Below are 20,746 nucleotides of genomic sequence, written 5' to 3' on the forward strand. Positions count from 1 at the left end.
CTTCAAAGTTTTCCTGTTATTCTTGCATGTTTGATTTTCCACGTGGACTTGGGTCAGCATTTTTAGCCCAATAAAGAAGCGTGTTGATATTTTTACTGTGGTTGGGTCAAATGTTTAAATTATCTTAGGGAGAACTGACATTTTTATGACGTTGCGTTGTCCTATTCAAGGACGAGCAATGTCTTCCATTTGTTCAAACCTACTTTTGAGTCTTTTAGGAGGTTATTTTAAAGCTATCCTAAATAGGCTTTGCACATTTCTTGTTAAGTTGCTTTTTTTGTCCTTTTGATTTTTTTTTTGTTGCTATTGTAACTGAGCATTTTCTCTACCATTGGAGTCTCTCTCTTTCTCTCTTTCTTTCTCTTTTTTTTAAAAAAGTAGACAGAGTCCCACTCTGTTGCCCAGGCTGGTCTTGAACTCCTGGGCTCAAGCCATCCTCTCATGTTCCATCCACCTCGGCCCTCCAAAGTGTTGGAATTAATTACAAGTGTGAACCTCTGCACCTGGCCTACCATTATATCCTCTGACTGGCTATTGTTTGAGTGTATGAAGGCTACTGATTTCCATATGTTAGTTTTTTGTTTTTCTTTTTCTTTCTTTTTTTTTTTTTTTGAGACAGAGTCTGAATCCGTCACCCAGGCTTCAGTGCAGTGGCATGATCTCGGCTCACTGCAACCTCCACCTCCCGGGTTCAAGAGATTCCTGTGCCTCAGCTTCCTGAGTAGCTGGGACTACAGGTGCATGCCACCACACCTGACTAATTTTTATAGTTTTAGTAGAGATGGGGTTTCGCCATGTTGGCCAGGCTGGTCTTAAACTCCTGACCTCAAGTGATCCACCCACCTTGGCCTCCCAAAATGCTGGGATTACAGGCGTGAGCCACTGTGTCCAGCCTGATTTTCCATATGTTAATTGTATACCTCATTGATTTTTTTTTTTATTGTTTGAGTAACTTTTATTATTAATTCTCTGGGGTTTTTCAGGCATACTATCATATTATCTGAAAACAAAATGCTATGGACAAAAAAGAGAGAGGCAATATGTACAAAAGATACACATATATATGTGCTTTATTTTAGATGCACAAATCGTCTCTGATGATACACAAGAACTGACATAGTGTTCGCCTGGGAGAAAGGAATTGACTCACTGGGGCTGCTCTGGGAGAGAGGCTCCCGTGAATCCTTTGGTACCTTTTAAGATTTATTCAGAGTACAGGTGTTGTCTCCTGAAACAATAATACATATTGTGAGATGGTGTCTAGCTCTGACGCCCAGGCTGGAGTGCAGTGGCGTGATCTCAGCTCACTGCAAATTCTGCCTCCCAGGTTCAAGTGATTCTCCTGCCTCAGCCTCCCAAGTAGCTGGGATTACAGGCGCATGCCACCATGCCCAGCTAATTTTTGTATTTTTAGTAGAGGGGGGTTTTACTGTGTTGGCCAGGCTGGTCTCGAACTCCCAACCTCATGATCTGCCCACCTCGGCCTCCCAAAGTGCTGGGATTACAATCGTGAGCCATCACACCCGGCCAATAATTTATTTTTTAAAAACCAGTTATTTAGAAATCATGAATTCACAACTTTCTCTAATTGCTTATTCTGCCATTTTATTTTTGGGTCTTTAATAAATATTTCTTATGGCCAATTTTTTTTTTAAAGGCAGCAGAATCAGTTGGAACATAAACAATTCAGTGTAATAATTCAGAGCCCAGTTCCTGCAACTCCTGTTTGGACTCTGCTGTCCTCGAATGGCAAGCAGGTGACTTAGTTTAATGATACTCAGCCTCACTTTCTATTGTGATCCGTTGCCCCAACGCTGAATCTGCCAGCCAGCCTAACACATTCGCGCCTTCTGCGCAATGGCCAGGCCAGGCGAGTCGCAGCCTCTGGGGCTTGCCCCCTCCTCCCTTGGCTCCTGGCGGCTTCCCACCCCACCCCTGCTCCTGTCTCTGTCTCCTGTTCTCCTTCCTGCTCCCACCCTCCAGGGCTGCACTGGAAGGACCTCAATTCCAAAACCTCTTTCTGGGCTGGGCGCGATGGCTCAAGCCTGTAATCCCAGCACTTTGGGAGGCCGAGATGGGCGGATCACAAGGTCAGGAGATCGAGACCATCCTGTCTAACCTGGTGAAACCCCGTCTCTACTAAAAAATACAAAAAACTAGCCGGGCGAGGTGGCGGGCGCCTGTAGTCCCAGCTACTCGGGAGGCTGAGGCAGGAGAATGGCGTGAACCCGAAAGGCGGAGCTTGCAGTGAGCTGAGATCCGGCCACTGCACTCCAGCCTGGGCGACAGAGCGAGACTCCATCTCAAAAAAAAACAACAAAAAAAACCCAAAAAACAAAAAACCTCTTTCTGTTCACCTCAGGTTGACCATCCTGCCCTATTTCCGACCCCAGGGGCCCAAGCCCCATGCCAACGCCTCAGCTGACCACTGGCAGAACACTGGCGAAGCCTCCATGCAGGGTCTTAGGGTCCTCCCTTCACAGTCACACGCATCCCCTCCCCGCCTGGTTTCTCTTTTTCCCCACTGCCTGCTTCAGCCTGGCTCTTGGCATGGCCCACGCAATAGATAAGGAGGAAGAGGATAGCCTGGGAGGGTTTGGGAGGTTGGTGTGCAAATTCAGGTGGGAGCTGGCATGGCCAGAGCAGACACTTCAATGGAGCATGCCAAGGGTCATTGAGTCAAGATGGCAGAGGCTGGACATGAGTACAGGGCCGAGGAAGGGCAACCAGGTAGCCAGAAATGTCTCAGAGCCAGGGGCATGGTGAACAAGCAGGTAACATGAGGGTGGGCACACCGAAGGATCCACACTACCCTCAGCAGCTCTGATCTGCTCTTAGAGATGCTCTTCCTGGCCTGGGGCTCCCAACCAGCCCACAGCAGTTCTTGTCTCTAGTAGTTTCTGCCTGTCCCTGCCCATCATGCATCTCTCCTACCTAGAATCATGCTCAGCTCCTTATTCCCACTTGAGACGGTGCATGTGTAGCTCCAGCCATCGGAAAAGCAAGTACAGCCTGGTACTGAATTTCTCCCGATTCGCTTTCCGCAGTTTAGAGGAGGGGCGTTTACCTGCCACTTTGCAGAAGGTGACAAAGGCACCTCAAGAAAAGGAATAAGCCGAAGTGAATACAATTAATATTCACATGCTTTCTTGTTTTTATTTTCTTTTTATTTATTTTTTTTTTAGAGACAGGGTCTTGCTGTGTTGCCCAGGCTGGAGTGCAGTGATGCAGTCATGGCTCATAGCAGCCTTGAACTTCTCCTGGGCTCAAGTGATCCTCCCTCTTCAGCCTCCTGAGTACCTTAGACTACAGGTGTGCGCCACCATGCCCAGCTAATTTATATTTTTGAAGAGATAGGGTCTTCACTTGTTGCCCAGGCTGATCTCAAATTCCTGGCCTCAAGTGATCCTCCTGCCTGGGACTCCCAAAGTTCTGTGATTAAAAGCATGAGACACCATGCCTGTCCTTGCTTTTACTTTGAAGTCAATCAGGCAGCATTAAAAAAAAGTCCGGGAGAGGCTGGGCACGGTGGCTCACGCCTGTAATCCCAGCACTTTGGGAGGTTGAGGTGGGTGGATCACAAGGTCCAGAGATCGAGACCATCCTGGCCCACATGGTGAAACCCCGTCTCTACTGAAAATATAAAAATTATCTGGGCATGGTGGCGCGCACCTGTAGTCCCAGCTACTTGGCAGGCTGAGGCAGGAGAATCGCTTGAACCGGGGAGGCGGAGGTTGCAGCGAGGCGAGATTGCACCACTGCACTCCAGCCTGGTGACAGAGCGAGACTCTGTCTCAAAAAAAAAAAAAAAAAAAAAAAGTCTTGGAGAAACACATCAAAGAGCATACAGCTAGCCAGGCAAGTAAATCAGCCTTTGATTGCCCTGTTCCTCACCTGTGTACAAAGGTGTGAACGTGCATGTGTTTGTGTGCATGTGCATACATGCCTATGTGTTTTAGGGGGCTTATGACACCACCCCACTCAGAGAGAAGCCTGCTCCCTCTTCTGTGATCCCCTTCCCAATTCTGTCTTGTAGTGGACAAAAGTCCTGTGGTCATTCTGTCCAGGATTCAGAGCCCAGCCCCAGATCTAACCTCTCCTGTCATCTTGGGCAAGTCACCTGAATTTTTTTTTTGTTTGTTTTGTTTTGAGACAGTTTCGCTCTTGTTGCCCAGCCTGGAGTGCAACGGTGCGATCTCGGCTCACTGCAACCTCCGCCTCTGGGGTTCAAGTGATTCTCCTGCCTCCGCCTCCCAAGTAGCTGGGATTACAGGCGCCTGCCACCATGTCCAGCTAATTTTTTGTATTCTTCGTAGAGACAGGGTTTCACCATGTTGGCCAGGCTGATCGTGAACTCCCAACCTTAATCACCTGACTTATCTATGCCCCTCACCTGTAAAATGGAGAATAATAACACCCGTTTCTCCGAGTTGTTAGAGTAAATGGAGGCAGAGCACTTAGCATCCTCTCTGGCATATGGAGACAGTAAACAGGAAGGATTATGAAGGTGTCTCAGCCCTGCCGGTGTATTTATGTATATGTTAAACATTCACTGGCCCCTGCAGAGACAAAGGGAAAGCTTCCCTTTCTCCTCGTGAAGGCTCACTGGAAATCGACAGACAAAAGGAAGATTAATTGGAGAAAAGGCAAAATTTATTTCAACGTGCAGAGCATGAGGGAATCACAGAATGGTTACCCAATAACCCAGTGGGGTACAGGTACATACGCCCTTCTTCATGGGGGAAGGAGAGATGGGGGACACGTGGCGATTTGAAGGACAGTCAATGGTTTTTAGGGGGAAACGAATGAGTCCAAGGTCTAGACGATAATTAATAATTTTTTTTGGACCTTGAATGGGAAAGAGAGCAGATAATGGTTTGGGATGAAGTTTGGGCTCTAGGTGTGGTGTTTAATGTTCAGTCTCATATCCTCTGGGATATGAGTTTTAACCTCTGGCTAATGATATTCCAGAAAAGGTAATTGTGTTCCCCTTTGGCAGGTCCAGTTTCTAGATAGATAAAGAAACTTCAGAGAACAGTGTCATCCTGCACTTTGAGAGAGACAGAGAATTTAGAGAAGGAGGCAGAGAGGTCAGATAGACTTTGAGGCTGCTTCATGTCAGAGCACCATATTTTAGGGCAACGCTTTCTGAGCCCCAACACCCCCGTCCATGTCAGTTGCTGTGCTGGTGCCAGGACAGGAAATATGAATAAGATACGTTACCCCTCAAGGGTTTACAGCCCAGCCAAGGGAGGCAGGCGGGGCAGGTGCAGGGCAGGAGAGCAGTAACTGTAACAATACAACACCATGGTCAGGCACAGTGGCTCAGGCCTGTAATCCCAGCACTTTGAGAGGCCAAGGCAGGTGGATCATTTGAGATCAGGAGTTCAAGACCAGCTTGTCCAACATGGTGAAAACCCGTCTCTACTAAAAATACAAAAATCAACCAGGTGTGGTGGTGCGCACCTGTAATCCCAGCTACTCCAGAGGCTGAGGCAGGAGAATTGCTTGAAACTGGGAGGCGGAGGTGGCAGTGAGCCGAGATCACACCGTTGCACTTTAGCCTGGGTGACAGAGTGAGACTCCATCCATCTCAAAACAAACAACAAACCAACCAACCCGTGGATTTGGTGCTTATTGGGTCAGTTTCTGCTCTCAGTGCTATGTATGAACCAAATCTTTTCATCCTCACAGCAGTCCTATAAAGTGGATTATTGCCATGTCACAGATGAGGAAATCCAGGCCCCTCTGCCCACACTCACGGCCAGGGAGTTGGAGGTCAGGGTGCTCCGGAGGCTGCCCTTTGAACCGTCCCCTGCTGCAGCTCTCCCTGGAGCAAGGGGGCACAGTCCAGGGAATTCATAAAAGGGACTATGTGCAGGTGTGGAGGTGCCTCTCAGACCCAGAACCAGCCCCCCCCAACCCATGGTGGTTCTCTGTGTTTCCACTTCTCAGATACTCCTCGCCACGTTGTTGCCAGGGTCTATGTCTATCCCGCCCCATGAGGCGAATGCCCCCTCTCGGGGCTGGTCTTTATCCTCCATGCCCCCAGATCCTGCCACAGGGCCTGTCCCTAGGAAGTGCCCTGGAACGAATGGAGGAGACAGGCTGAGTGTTGGGAGTGGGCTGGGTGGGGGACCTGGACAAAGGCAATGGGAGTAGAGGTGGAGGTCTGACCGGCTGTAGTTAAGTGGGACAGAGTCTCAGGTCGCTTGCTGCCAGGTCTGGGCCTGGGTGACCCACAGGTGGTGACCGTGCATGCTGAGACAGGGGACACAGGTGGAGGAGCAGGGTTGGGGCCTGGCAGGCCACGACTCAGGGGTCTGAGTTCAGGAGGAATCCAGTTGCGGGAGGCCCCGATTCCAGAGTCACTGGCTCAGCACAGTCATTGAAACCATCCGAACGGTGGCATTATCTAGAGAGCAGGCCCGCCTTGAAGTAGGCCGAGGCAGACTCCAGAGAACAGGGACAGGAAACCAGAAGGGGAATCAGCTAGGATTCAGTATCGAGGACCTGAGGACCCCAAAGTCCTAACAGTTTAAGGGCAAGGAGCTCCTGCAGGTATCGCTGTGCAATCAAGGGACCAAACAAAGCCACTGGAAGTTCAGGCAAGATCAGCCTACCACATTCCACCCCTACCAGGTTAATAGGCGACAAATTTAGTTGCTTAAAATAACACTTTCTGTTAACCTGAACATTTCAACATTTCATCTTCCCCCAAATGATTCATCCTCCATAAGTTAAGGATAATAAAGCTCCACTGTGCTTATATAGCTGAGGTTATTTCAGTAGGTGTGACAGCTGACTTCATTTTGAGCCTTACCTGATGTGACATCACACCCACACTGGGCATGGCAGAACTGAGTTTGCTCCCATTTTTCAGATGAGAAGACTGAGGCCCCAACAGGAAGGCTCTGGAACGCAGACCTTCTGGGGCCTGGTGCAAAGCTGATTCCACAGCACCAGGACCAGATCACTGCATAGATCCATATTCAGGCCACTGTGTGGATGGGGGCTTTGATCCCTGGCGGCAATGACCCAGGAAGTGGAAGACATTCCAGCGCGGCTGGTTAGGCAAGGTTGGGAAACGCATTTCCAACTGCTCCTGACACAGAGGGGGCGCCAAGCAAATATTTGCCAAGTGGATAAAAGTTTCATCATTCTTGTTGCTCAGTGTTGCAAGCTCCTGCCTCGAACACACAGGGTGGGTGGGGCAGGCCCTGGCAAAGGCCAGGATCCTGCAGTGAGTGGTTAATTATTCTAGGAGTTCAGGCTTGCAGGAGGCCGGACAGAGCTGGGGGGAGGGTGTGTGCCTAGTTCATTCCTAACAAACTCCTGCAAAGTTAAGCTGAAGTTCTGTGAGTCCTAGAAAGGTACAGCTAGATCTCCCACCTCTGGGCAGGTCACTTCTGAGCCTGTCCATACCCAACGAGGACCATCCCAGGAGAAAAAAAGCCCAGGGCTGGGATCAGCCTTGGTTTCCTTGCTAGAGGTTGGACTAGGGTAGGGGAAGGGCACCTAACCCAAACCCGTTGATTGAATTCCACTGCTCAAGGTTTCCCTGTGGAGCTGAGAAACATGTGGCCATCTTCCCTGAGCTTCTCACGTGTTTCTGTTCTTACTTTGATCCTGGAATCTGGAAAACCATGGCAGGCAAGATCCGCTGGAGAAACTCCTTCCCTGGAGAATTCTTAACTCCAGTTAGGTTCCTCTAGCAAACTAGCTGTGTGCCCTGAGGCGAATCACTGAACCTCTCTGAGCTTGTTTTCTCACCTGTAAAATTAGTCTGTTGTGAAATAGATCATTTCACAGCACCCCCTTCTCTCTGGAAATGTACTCGAAAAGACTAGTTTCTCCTCCCTAGTTTGAAAGCTTTGAGAGGGCTGGGACACAATTCTATTTGTCACTCTCTCTCCTCCAGGGCCAGAAGTGCAGAAGGCACTTAACATGCTGAATAAATAAAACTCCTTTAAAACTAACGGAAAGAAACACTTGATGTTTACTCTGCACCAAGCAAAACAGTTTCTATGGATTATCTCATGTAATCCTCATACTGCTCAAAAAGGTACTTTTTTTTTTTTTTTTTTTCTTTTTTAAGATATGCTCTCGCTCTGTCTCCCAGGCTGGAGTGCAGTGGTGTGTATTCACAGCTCACTGCAGCCTTGACCTCCTGGACTCAAGCGATCTTCCCACCTTAGCCTCCCAAGTAGCTGTGACTACAGGCATATGCCACTCTGCCTGGCTCATCTTTTTTCTTATTTTTTTGCATACAGATGAGGTCTCACTATATTGTCCAGGCTCGTCTTGAACTCCTGAGTTCAAGTGATCTTCCCACCTATGCCTCCCAAAGTGTTAAGGTTACAGGCATGAGTCACCATGCTGGCCAGGAAGGTACTATTGTGCCCGTTTTAAAGGTGAAGAAACGGGTCTGGGCACTATGGCTCATGCCTATAATCTCGATGCTGTGGGAGGCAGAGCTGGGCGGATCATGAGGTTCAGGAGTTTGAGACCAGCCTGGCCAACATGGTGAAACCCTGTCTCTACTAAAAATACAATAATTAGCTGGGCATGGTGGTGAGTGCCTGTCATCCCAGCTACTCGGGAGGCTGAGGTAGGAGAATAGCTTGAACCTGGGAGGCAGAGGTTTCAAGGAGCTGAGATCGTGCCATTGCACTCCAGCCTGGGCAACATAGCAAGACTCTGTCTTGGGGGGCGGTGGGGGCGGGGGAAGAAATCGAAGCCTGCAGAGGCTGGGCAGCATGTCTGAGGTCAGGCAGCCTTGTGTGGAGTGGCTGGGACCAGAAGCTAGATCAGAACCTCACATGTTTGCAGACAAACTTGTCTCCTCCAAGGGGCAGATCCATTCCAGGAAGAAAAAATAAAGCTTATCTAAGACCGGCCAGCAAGAGGGGAGTGTCCAAACTGCTTCACTTCCACTTCTGGGAGAAGGTGCTCATGATGGGGATCAGGCAGCCCCTCCACGTTGGGTTCCCTGTCTACGCTGTTCCTGACTGCAGTGGCGAATGGTGTTATTTGCCCCTAGAGCAGTGGTTCTTAACTGGGGGTGATTTTTGCCCCCCAGGAGACAGCTGGCCACATCTGGAGACTTTCAGTTGCCATAACTGGGCAGCATTACTGGCATCTAGTGCAGAGGCCAGAAACGCCCTCTCTGGTCTTGTTTCCAAAGGAAGGGCCAATAAGATATCTCCCCAGTGCTGCCTGGCAGGACACTGCCCCTGCCTGCTGAGATGGTGCCTGGGGGCTGGAAAGGCAGGGAGGGGTGATCCAGGTCGTGATGGGCAGGGGGGAATTTGGGGCCTTCTCAGACACCGACATCCACCTCTGCACAAAGGATAAATCCAGGGCAAGGAGTATGGAGCCCCTATCCTTGGGAAATGGGGAGAGAGGTTCTCCTTGAGCAGAAAGAATCAAACTCCCTGGGTCCACCCACTCCGGGAATTCCAGAGACCAGCCTCCAAGTGTGCGCTTCCAGAGTTTACAGCCAGGTTCTCCTCTAATTCAGCCCAGTCAGCCCTTCCCTAGAATATCCCAGCTGGGCTGGAACATTCCTCCTTGGCATGGCACAGGCTCCTGTTAAGCTCTGGACCCATCTTCTGGAAATGAGATGTACTATTTACCTGCTAGAAGGGCAGGTGGTGGGAGAGTAGCTTTGGGTGGGATCACAGACATGTCACAGCAAAATTCACCTTAAACAGGCCAGATGCCAGAAGGGAGAATGCCTGGGATTATGGGCTAAGGGAGAGCTTGCTAGGTGCTAGCCCAGTCAGGGGAGCGGAGAGCTCTGGGGCCCCAGCACTGCTCAGAAGGCAGAGACAGGATGTCCAAGACCCTCAGGCTCCCCAGAGTGACCTTTGCTGGGCATGACAGAACCCCTGGCTCCTTAGGAAAACCGAGGCAGCCCCAGCGCTACAAAGATTTAGCACTTGGTGGTTTTATTTCTTCAAAAATAAAACAGAAAGGAGGCGGGGCCCCAGCTCAGCACCATGTGGGCAGCTCAGAGTTGCAGCCTCCCTCCTCCAGGGCTCGCCTCTGCCTTTCCTCCCACCCCCACGGGCAGCCAACAAGTCAACGGGATTCCTGGCCTTTGAGATGTCACCCAAAAGTCACCTGAGTTGAATGAAGAAACACTCTCTCGGTTAAAGCAGAGCCAGAGCTACCAGGCCAGGCATTGCTGGTGGCCAGCATCACTCGAGCTTGCCTGCGTCCTGCCCAGCCTCAGTGGCTCTTCCCCCGGCCCTCTGAGATGATATCTTCGGGCCGGGCACGCATGTACCACTCCACCCAGGAGCCATCATAGATGGGCACGTCGGGCTTGCCGCAGAGGTATGCCCCTAGTGCCACGTGGCAGGCCGTGACTCCAGAGCCACACGTGGCCACCAGTGGCTTGGACAGGTCCACCTTCTTCTCCTGGAACAGATGGCGGATCTCCTCAGGGCTCTTCTCCAGCCCCTCCTGGGTCAGGAAGTCTGTGAAGGGGATGTTCACGGTACCGGGGATGTGGCCAGGTTCAATGCCTACAGCAGGGGAGCAGAGAGGAGGCGACAAATAGAAGGGTGCTATGAATGGTGCCTCGTATTTGTGATGCCCGAGATATTGAGATCACGCCATGCAAGCATGGTGCTAAATCCTTTCTATCCACCATCTCGTTTAATTATCACAACGATAAAATTCGAGCACTGTTTAGAGGAGTCCCCATTTTATACACGGTGATACTGACGTTAAGTACCATCTAAGGCTAATGCATCTGCCAAATTGCTGACTGAACTTTGAATCTAAGAATTGGCCCCCAAGATTTCCTGACTATGCACCCTAGGGACAGCAAAGCAATAAACAAGACCCCTGCCTAGCTAGAACGTGCAGCACCTGCAGGCAAGGAGTTTTAATCTGGCAGGACAGACAGGCAACTGAATACTTACAAGCATAATGGGTGTTCCAAAAATGCCCTACTGGGTGGCCTGGGGCATGTCAAAAAAAATAACGCCAGTAATAGCAATAGCTGATACTATTACTGAGACAGGGTCTCATTCTGTTGCCCAGGCTGAAGTGCAGTGGCATAATCATGGCTCACTGCAGCCTCAACCTCCTGGGCTCAAGCAATCCTCCTGCCTCAGCTTCCCCCTGAGGGGCTGGGACTACTACAGGCACATGCCACCATGCTCAGCTAATTTTTTTTCTTTCTTTTTTTTTTTTTTTGAGACGGAGTTTTGCTCTTGTCGCCCAGGCTGGAGTGCCGTGGCACGATCTTGGCTCACTGCAGCCTCCACCTCCTGGGTTCAAGTGATTCTCTTGCCTCAGCCTCCCGAGTAGCTGGGATTACAGGCTAATTTTGTATTTTTGGTAGAGACGGGGTTTTACCATGTTGACCAGGGTGGTCTCGAACTCCTGACTTCAGGTGATCCACCTGCCTTGGCCTCCCAAAGTGCTGGGATTACAGGCGTGAACCACCGCGCCTGGCCTAATTTGGTTTTTATAGACATGGGTTCTCACTATATTGCTCAGGATGGTCTTGAATTCCTGGCCTCAAGCAATCCTTCTGCCTCGGCCTCCCAAAGTTCTGGGAATATAGGAGCTTTGCCCGGCCAATAGCTGATGTTACTGAATGCTTACTTTGTGCCACGCACTGTTTGGAGACGGTCAGCTATTGTTTCTCCTTTAATACACCCCAAAATTCTCTGGGAAAGAAATGATTATCCTCTTTTGTACAGATGAAGAGAATGAAGTACAAAGACTAGCTTGTGCAAGCTAGCAGAGGGCAAGGAGGAGTAAACCCAGGCAAGTCTATGCCTCCCACCATCATGCCACACTGGCTGGGGGCTCAGCGGGTGGAGGAAGTTTCTCTGAGAATGCCCCGAAGGATGAGCAGGATTCAGTCACATAAAGGGGTCTGGGTGGATGGAGGCCTAGAGCATCCCGGGCAAAGGGAATCTGAGAGGCGAGGTAACCACCTGTTGCTCGGAGGGGTTTTAGGTCATTGTAGAGAAAGCCCAGACAGTGAGGAGGCAGAGGCCCAAAGGGGAAGCCAAAGCGGATGGAAACGCCTTAGCAGGCCTGGAGTTAAGACTTGAGGGCTTTGACCTGACTGCAGGGGGAACTCAGGTTTCTATGTTTACTTTTTTACTGTTACTTTTTCTTTCTTTCTTTCTTTTTTTATTGAGAAGGGGCTTGCCATCGTGTCCAGGATGGTCTTGAACTTCTGGGCTCAAGGGATCCTCCCACTTCAGCCTTCCAAAGTGTGAGAATTATAGGTAGGAGTTACCTTGCTCAACCTAGATTTCCATTTTTAAAAGATCATTTTGACTGTAGCAGAAAGAATGAGATGGGATGCCTGGCGCGGTGGCTCACGCCTGTAATCCCAGCACTCTGGGAGGCCGAGGCGGGAGGATCACGAGGTCAGGAGATCGAGACCATCCTGGCTAACACGGTGAAACTCTGTCTCTACTAAAAATAAAAAAAAAATTAGCCGGGCATGGTGGTGGGCGCCTGTAGTCCCAGCTACTCGGGAGGCTGAGGCAGGAGAATGGCGTGAACCCAGGAGGCGGAGCTTGCAGTGAGCCGAGGTTGCGCCACTGCACTCCAGCCTGGGCGACAGAGCAAGACTCCATCTCAAAAAAAAAGAAAAAAAAAAAAAAAACCAAGAATGGGATGGGAAAGGCCCCTGCCTCTGCAGACTCCCAGGATGTTTTTTGTTTTTACTGCCCTACCTTGAGGCAGGGGTTACTAACATTCCCATTTTCATGCAGGACTGGGATTTGCAACAAAATAAACATTCACAACTAATGCTTGGACCAGGCACGGTGGCTCACGCCTGTAATCCCAGCACTTTGGGAGGCTGACAGGGGTGGGCAGATTACCTGAGGTTGGGAGTTCGAGACTAGCCTGACTAACATGGAGAAACCCCTTCTCTACTAATAATACAAACATTAGCCGGGCGTGATGGCACATGCCTGTAATCCCAGCTACTTGGGAGGCTAAGGCAGGAGAATCGCTTGAACCCGAGAGGCAGAGGTTGTGGTGAGCCGAGATTGTGCCACTGCACTCCAGCTGGGCAACAAGAGCGAAACTCCATCTCAAAACAACAACAACAACAAAAAACCCAAACAAACAACCCCCCCCAAAAAAAACTAATGATTCAAATCTGAGCCATTCAGACTCTTATCCAGCTTCTGCCTTGGTTTCCCTCTGCACTGGAGTGACACCCCACGGGAGCTGCTGGCCCATGTATCGGTATCTATTCTCAGACCCTGGCATAGAGACGGCACTCCCGTGTCCGCGGAGAGGCTGGAACGGGTTACACATCCCACTTAACAGACACAGAAACCGGGCTTGGTCAGATATCACATAGAGACCAGCTCAGAGCAAGGAAGAAAACAAACTCTCAACCCAGGGTGGTGACTGTAAAGGGAGGGCCGTCCCTACACCTTGAACCCCACCAAGCAAAGCATGCTTCTCCTGCCTGCTGGACTGGTGTGGCACATCACAAGGGTCACTTGGCCAGGCCTCAGGATGCGGAGTGGGAATGATGATGACAGTGATATTCATCACTGATCCAGCTGCACTGAGCTTAGTTTGTTTTGACAATAAGCCCGCTAGGCGTGTATCACCTCCCATTCTATAGATGAGCCAGTACGACTGAGATGTGTTAGGCACCTTCTTGTGTGCAGCACACTTGTGCATGAAAACCCGGAGCTGAGTGCTTTACACACTTGTTCTCTTTGCCCCTACCACGTCTTTATGCTCTGGGTTACTGCTCCCAGTCTACACGGGCAGAAGCTGCGGTTCAGAGATGAGATGACCCGTCATGTGTCACAAAGCCCACGTAAATGTGGCACCACCAGCTAGCTCCCCTGTGCTGCTCAACCTCCTGGGGCTGAGATGGAGAACCCAACAGGATCAAGGTGGTGCTCTCATTAGGCGGAACCACACGAAACTGACCCCTGTGTAGGTTCAAAAATGGTTGGATATAGCTGTTTCCTATGGTTCTGATAACATCAACATTGCTTTGCAGGAGTCCATGTGACAGGGACCTTCTGAATTCACCAGACCTCTCTGGCACATGGACTCTGTGCCAGGTACTGAGCTAATCTTCAGGATGCATTAAGAGCAGGGACAGTCCTTGCCCTCAGGCCATCCAAAACAATGCTGGTGAGCCCAAGCAGCTCCAAACCCAATCTGTAGGCCTGGTAATGCTATTCAGAGAGCTCCCTAGGGGCAGTGGTCAGTTTCTTGCACTCTTGAAGGCACAAGAGAAAGGGCTGGGGAGTTCCTGGTTGCTCATGGCTGTTAAGTGCCCAGGCTCCCGAGTCTGAATCCTGACTGGGTTGTTTCTTGAGACGCTGAGTAAGGCTCCATTTCCTCCTCTGTACAATGACAGTATATACTCACACGGGATGTTTGAAAGACTCACACCAGTGTGACCACTGACCAGTCTGCTTTGTGGGGACCCCTCCCCGCATTATACAGAACTTACCCACAGGCTTCTTGCCTGAGGAAATCCAGCCCACAGGCAGAAGGGTCTGCCCTACCCACTTCTGTTTAATCCCCCTTCCGCCCTCAGCTCTCCAAGCTTTGGCCCCTGGGAGAGACTTCCTCTTATGCAGCCCTTGACGCTGCCCTGATTCCACCATCCTCAGGGGCATGGGCAGCTCTGATCAGGACCATCCCTCTGGGGCTTTCTCTCACACTGGGGCCTGCTCCCCAACATTCCACAGTGACCCCCCCACACCTCACTCACAATTCGAGTGAAAGCTGTTTGGGCAACCAGCGTTCCCAAGGAATTAGGGAGAGTCACTGGCCAAAGCCCAGGAGGGGTGTGGCCAGTATTATTGCTCTGCTTAACAAACGAAGTCACCGAGGCAAGTGGAAGTCAAATCTCCTTCCCCAGCTCATGCAGTGGTCTTTAAAGGCGAGGTCAGGCTGAGGGGCAGGGTCACCTGAGCCCAGGAGGTTGGGGTTGCAGTGAGCCATGATTGTGCCACTGCACTCCAGCCTGGGGGATAGAGCCAGACCCTGTGGAAAGAAAGGAAGGGAAAAGGGGAAAGGAGGGAAGGGAAAGAAAAACGAAATGAAAGGAAGATAAATTAAAAAAATAAAAGAAAGGTCAAGTCCAGGAAAATGCTCAGGACACAGGCCATGCCCCCGACTACCACCCGTCCCCTTCTCCCGCGTTACCGTCTCGGGGCTCGGGCTCTTTGCCGCGGAATCTGCCGGCGGCTCGGGAGTCCACCACCTGGAAGCGCCGGGATTCCAGGTTCTCCCTGATCTCCTCATAGGTCTTGATGAAGGCGGGGTCGAGCTGAGCGCGGAACTCGGCGGGAGCGGGGTAGCTCTTGCCGGAGCTGAGAGGGAAGTTCTGACGCAGCCAGTGGCGGAGGCCGCCGTCAAGCAGTGACACCGCGCGGTGGCCGAAGGCGCGGAACATCCACCAGACGCGCGGGGCGGAGTAGAGGCCCTGGTCACTGGCGTCGTAGATCACGACGTGGGTGGCCGGGCCCACGCCCAGGCGGCCTGCGTAGTCCGCGAAATGCTGGGCGCTGGGCAGCATGTGGTCGTAGGGCGAGGTGCGGTCGCTGCACTGGTCGATGTCGAAGAAGACGGCGCCCGGGATGTGGCGCTCCTCGAACTCGCGTCGCGCATCGCGCCCCAGCTTCGGCAGGTACCAGGAGGCGTCCAGCAGCTGCAGGGGCTGCCCAGCGCGCGGGGTCCGCAGCGCCTCCACCACCCACTGCGCCGACACCAGCGCGCGGAAGAGCTGTGGCGGAGCCATGGTGGCCACACTCGGACTACGGGCCTGGGCGACAGGGAGGATGTCAGGAGGGAAGCAAGGAGAGGCTGCCGATGGGGCTGGGGCTGGGGCTGGAGCATGGGCGAGGGCCAGCGGGGGAGGTGCGGCCCATGCAGGGCAGAGTCCAGAGAACGCAGAAACCAGCGGTGGTGAACCCGGGCACAGAGGTGGGTAGCCAGGGGCCTCCCTCTGCCAGGCTTCATATAAACACAAGCTCCGAGTGACCCAATGACCATGACCTCATGGAGAGCCCCAGGATGCGCCCCTCACCTCCACCTGCTGGGCAGGAGGGTGGGTGGAGGTATCCTAGGGCAAGGCTCTGCTGGCTTCAAGGCACAAGCAGGGGCAAAGTCTCCACCCTTCCCTAAGATGCAGCTCGGCTTTATTTGCAACCAAGTCCCAAATGGAAGTCATTCATTCACTTATCAAGCATTTATATTGGCCACCTAATAGGAACAGTAGCTGGCATTTACTGAGTTCTTGCTGGGCACCACTAAATCCTAACAATATCCTAGAACAATGCCTGACACAGTAGACTCTCCAGTATGTGTTGAATGAGGGATCTTAAGAGGCTTGGTATATTATTGTCACCGTTTCAAGGAGGACACTCAGGCTCACTGAAGGGCACTAACCTGGCCTCCTGCAGTGGCTCACGCCTGTAATCCCAGCACTTTGGGAGGCCAAGGCGGGTGGATCACCTGAGGTCAGGAGTTTGAGACCAGCCTGGCCAACATGGTGAAACCTCATCTCTACTAAAAATACAAAAAATTGGCCGGGCGTGGTGGCTCAAGCCTGTAATCACAGCACTTTGGGAGGCCGAGATGGGCAGATCATGAGGTCAGGAGATCGAGACCATTCTGGCTAACACGGTGAAACCCTGTCTCTACTAAAAAATACAAAAAAAAAACAACAACAAAAAAAACTAGCCAGGCGAGGTGGCGGGTGCCTGTAGTCCCAGCTACTTGGGAGGCTGAGGCAGGAGAATGGCATAAACCCGGGAGGTGGAGCTGGAGTGAGCTGAGATCTGGCCACTGCACTCCAGCCTGGGCGACAGAGCGAGACCCCGTCTCAAAAAAAAAAAAAAAAATACAAAAAATTAGCTGGGCTTAGTGGCGGGCATCTGTAATCCCAGCTACTCAGGAGGCTGAGGCAGGAGAACTGCTTGAACCCAGGAGGTGAAGATTGCAGTGAGCTGAGATCGCACCATTGCAATCCAGCCTGGGGGACAAGAGCGAAACTCTGTCTCAAAAAAAAAAAAAAAAAAAGAAAAAGTGCACTAACCTGACCCGGTGGTGCCAGGCTTCTCAGTAGGCAGTCAGTCCGGCACCAGAATCCGGACTTCTCAGCCACACACTCTGTGCAGGCTCCAGGAGCCTGGTGAGGCCAGGTTTTGTCTGTCCAGCCTGGGCTCTCTCTGGCCCTTATAGCAGCAGCAACAGTGATTTCGCCCCTCCCTCCCTCTCCTCTCCATCCTTCCTGCATGCCACAGGCTGACAGTGTACCAGCTCGCCAGCCCGCTATGCCAGGCCAGCCCACAGCCTTCCTGGGTGTAGACTCCCCAAACACTTTAAGCCCTTTGTGCTGGGAAGCCACCACTGCGCAGGTGAGAGGAAAGGGCCCCTTCTGCCAGGCAGAGGCTGAGCCCCCACCAGGGCATATGGCTGGGTGTGTGGAGTAAGGGCTGCAGGTCAGCCCCCACTTATCCCCTGTGCGAGGTCCAACCTTGACACCCAATGCAGGCAGTCCTGCCGGCGAAATGAAGGGGGCAGGTAGAGAACAACATCTGTGGACTGAGTGCCTCTGTGGGCCAGGTCACATGTTAGGCACCACAGCCTTGGGCAGGTATTAGGATGCCTGCTTTATGAATGAGGCCACTGGCAATTAGAAGAATAAGTGCCTTGCCTGTAGTCACAGAAGGCAGCCTCAGGATTGGCAGTCAGAGTCTGACCCCCTCAGGCTGGACTTCCCCTGCCCCAGGTGCCACGATGACTAGGGCCTAATGAGTTCTAGGGTGACACCCTGTGCCCACCCCCACAGTCTCGCGGCAGCTGGCTTTTAGGAACCCACTTCACCCATGCAGTCAGGCCCTGTGCGGGACACTGAGCCCTCTTGCCTTTGCCAAGCCCTGGGGGTAAAAATCAGGCTGCAGGCAAGAGACAGTGAAATTGAGGACAGTTTAGAATTCAGTGTTGAGCACAGAGGGCCCCTGTGTCAGCCTGGGGTGGCAGCAGAAGAGGTGGGAAGGCTTCCTGGAGTAGGAGGAAGTCCAGACGAATCTGACTTTTCCAGGGGCCCAGGAAGGCTCAGCATGGTCTTTAGAGTAGGGAGGCTGCCAAGGGATCTTTGGCTAAGGGGAATCCCCATTATTTGAGTTACATCTCAGCTAGGGGGCGCTGTGCTGGCAGCTGCTGCAGGTTCCTTCCTGAGGAACCCTATTGTGGGAACCACAGCAGCCCTGGTGCACCCCCCAACACTGTCCCCCATTCTTGGGGATCCTTGTTTCCCTCACCCAATCATCCATTTAGAGTAGAAAGAGCCCTGGTTTGGGAGCCAGAAAGCCCCCAAAATCAATGTAAACCCCACTCCACTGCTTAACTGGTTGTGTGACAGTGGCTGTGTAGGGTCTCTGGGTAGTTTCTGTTCCTTATAATGGAGCTTCCCACCTCCACCTCTTAGAGCCAAGATTAAACAATAAAAGTAGAAGGGGCAACCGTCATGCATTACATCTGGCTGGTTTTAATAATCATTAAAAACGGTTTAGGCCGGGCGCGGTGGCTCACACCTGTAATCCCAGCACTTTGGGAGGCCAAGGCGGGCAGATAATGAGGTCAGGAGTTCGAGACCAGCCTGACCAACATGGTGAAACCCCATCTCTACTAAAAATACAAAAATTAGCTCGGCGTGGTGGCATGAGCCTGTAGTCCCAGCTACCCGGAAGGCTGAGGCAGGAGAATCGCTTGAACCTGGGAGGCAGAGGTTGCAGTGAGCTGAGATCGCGCCACTGCACTTCAGCCCGGGTGACAGACTGAGACTCCATCTCAAAATAATAATAATAGTATTGCATTATTTCTTCCATTACTCTCATTGGTGGCCCTGGAACTGACAGCAGCAAATCTAAAATCTTAGAATTTCAGGGCTTGGTGGGACTTCAGAGATCTGAAGTCAACCTGCCCCAGTCTCCCTGCTTGATTGGCACTTCTCACAAAGGACTGTGGGCCATAAAGAAGGGTGTGAGGGCAGCCTGTGGGTGTCAGGGAGGGGTAGAAACCAGGTGCCTGTGTGATTCAGGAGCCAGGATCACCATAGGTGGGGGTGCCCTGGGAGTGGAGGACCCTAGGACATAACTGCCCCAGGCTCATGTCAGGAGGGTACACAGCTGCACTGAGGCAAGCGTGAGTAGCAGGCTGGATCCAGGGTACCCATTGAGGAGCAGAGCTTGGGCACTCCTCTAGGACCTCCCTACCTGGTCCCTCCTGCCCACCCCCTCCCCCAACCACCAGACACTAGGCTTTGAGGATTGCTGTGAGCATTTTAGAACAAAACCTTTTTTAAAAAAGGGGGATGAGGCCAGGGACGGTGGCTCATGCCTGTTAACTCAGCACTTTGGGAGGCTGAGATGGGCAGATCGCTTGAGCCCAGGAGTTCAAGACCAGCCTGGACAACATGGCGAAACTCCATCTCTACCAAAAATTTAAAAATTAGCCAGGCATGGCGGCACATGCCTGTGGTCCCACCTACTTGGGAGGCTAAGGTGGGAGGATCGCTTGAGCCTGGGAGGTGGAGGTTGCAGTGAGCTAAGATGGCACCACTGCACTCCAGTCTGGGCCACAGAACCACAGCCTGTCTCAAAAAACAAAACAAAACAAAACAAAAGGTCGGAGTTGGGGAACAAGGAAAGCGTTCCAGGCTAGCCTCTGCAAAAGCTAGGGAGGAGCAATGGAGTCCCCCACAGTGAGCTTTTCAGGAATTTTGCCAACTGGTTGTTAAACACAGCTATTATTAAAACTTGAATTACATCAACTTATGATTACATGGTCTAAGTTAAAAACAAGCAATTTTTTTTTAAAAGCACGAGGCTTCAGGGAAGAGCTAGGTAAGCAAAGGCAACCGGTACTACGTGGGCTTCAGACCAGGATCAGACCCGGCCTGGCCTCAACTCTGGGTGTGTCCTCCAGCAACTCGCTCTGCCGCTCTCTCCTGTCTTAGTAAGTTTCTGGCCTACTCCTCAGTTATTGTGGGAACTAAGTCACACCACGGGAGAACCCAGCAAAGTGCCACACCAAGCAGGCCTTGACAACGTTAGTTCCTTTCACTCACTAACAAGCTATTGGCTAGTGGCTCTTTCTGGGGCCTCTGGGTCACCAGGGTCTCGTCTCCCTGTCCTCCTCTCTCTCTCCCACCCTCTCTGGTGGTACCAGGCCACCCCACCTCCACCCAAGGCTCCCCACCCGTCACTCGCCACGACCCCACCCGGCAGGCCGCCCCAAGCGGACAGTCACCCTTAGTGCCAACGTAGCGGCGCGACTTCTCTCCTAGACTGCGCCCCCTCTTCCGCCCAGGTCCCGCGCGGGAGCCCCGCGCCGCGCACCCCCAAAGAGCTACTCCCTCCCCCTCCGGAAAGGCAAGCCGCCACGCCTTGGCAGTTACCAGGATCTCGGACTCCTGGCTTCCCGGCTCCGCCATGGCCCCTGCAGCGCGGCGCCCCCTCCCCGCGCCCGCAGCTGTCCCCTCCTCCAGCCACCAACCTGCAGCTGGCCAAAGGGAGGAGACTCCGGCACAGCCCACCGCCTTAGCCACTCGGAGCCGCTGCTGCCCGCGCCTTCCACCGGCCGGGCCGTGGGGGGACGCCCGCTCCGCCTAGCCCGGGCCCGCGCCACCCCCGCGCCACCCGGCGTCCCCCTCAGACCCCCGCGGGTCCCGAAGGCTCTGCACGCGAGGTTGGCG

General features: G+C 52.4%; 1 protein-coding gene across 2 annotated transcripts; it reads right to left on the reverse strand.

Moving 5' to 3' along the window:
- Positions 1 to 9,932: 9,932 nt before the first annotated feature.
- On the reverse strand, positions 9,933 to 20,682 carry MPST (mercaptopyruvate sulfurtransferase). 2 transcript variants are annotated; one of them, XM_003905486.4, is made up of 3 exons: positions 20,548 to 20,682; positions 15,190 to 15,808; positions 9,933 to 10,535 (listed from the first exon to the last, which is right to left on the reverse strand). In XM_003905486.4, exons 2-3 carry the CDS (start codon positions 15,782 to 15,784, stop codon positions 10,237 to 10,239), a joined length of 894 nt encoding a protein of 297 aa, XP_003905535.1. In that variant the 5' UTR covers positions 15,785 to 15,808; positions 20,548 to 20,682; the 3' UTR covers positions 9,933 to 10,236. The 2 variants fall into 2 exon arrangements, with proteins under 2 accessions (XP_003905535.1, XP_003905534.1); XM_003905485.3 differs by having other exon boundaries at positions 20,450 to 20,571.
- Positions 20,683 to 20,746: the final 64 nt, after the last annotated feature.

This window comes from Papio anubis, chromosome 16 (genome assembly GCF_008728515.1).
Source record: "Papio anubis isolate 15944 chromosome 16, Panubis1.0, whole genome shotgun sequence".
NCBI lineage: Eukaryota > Metazoa > Chordata > Mammalia > Primates > Cercopithecidae > Papio > Papio anubis.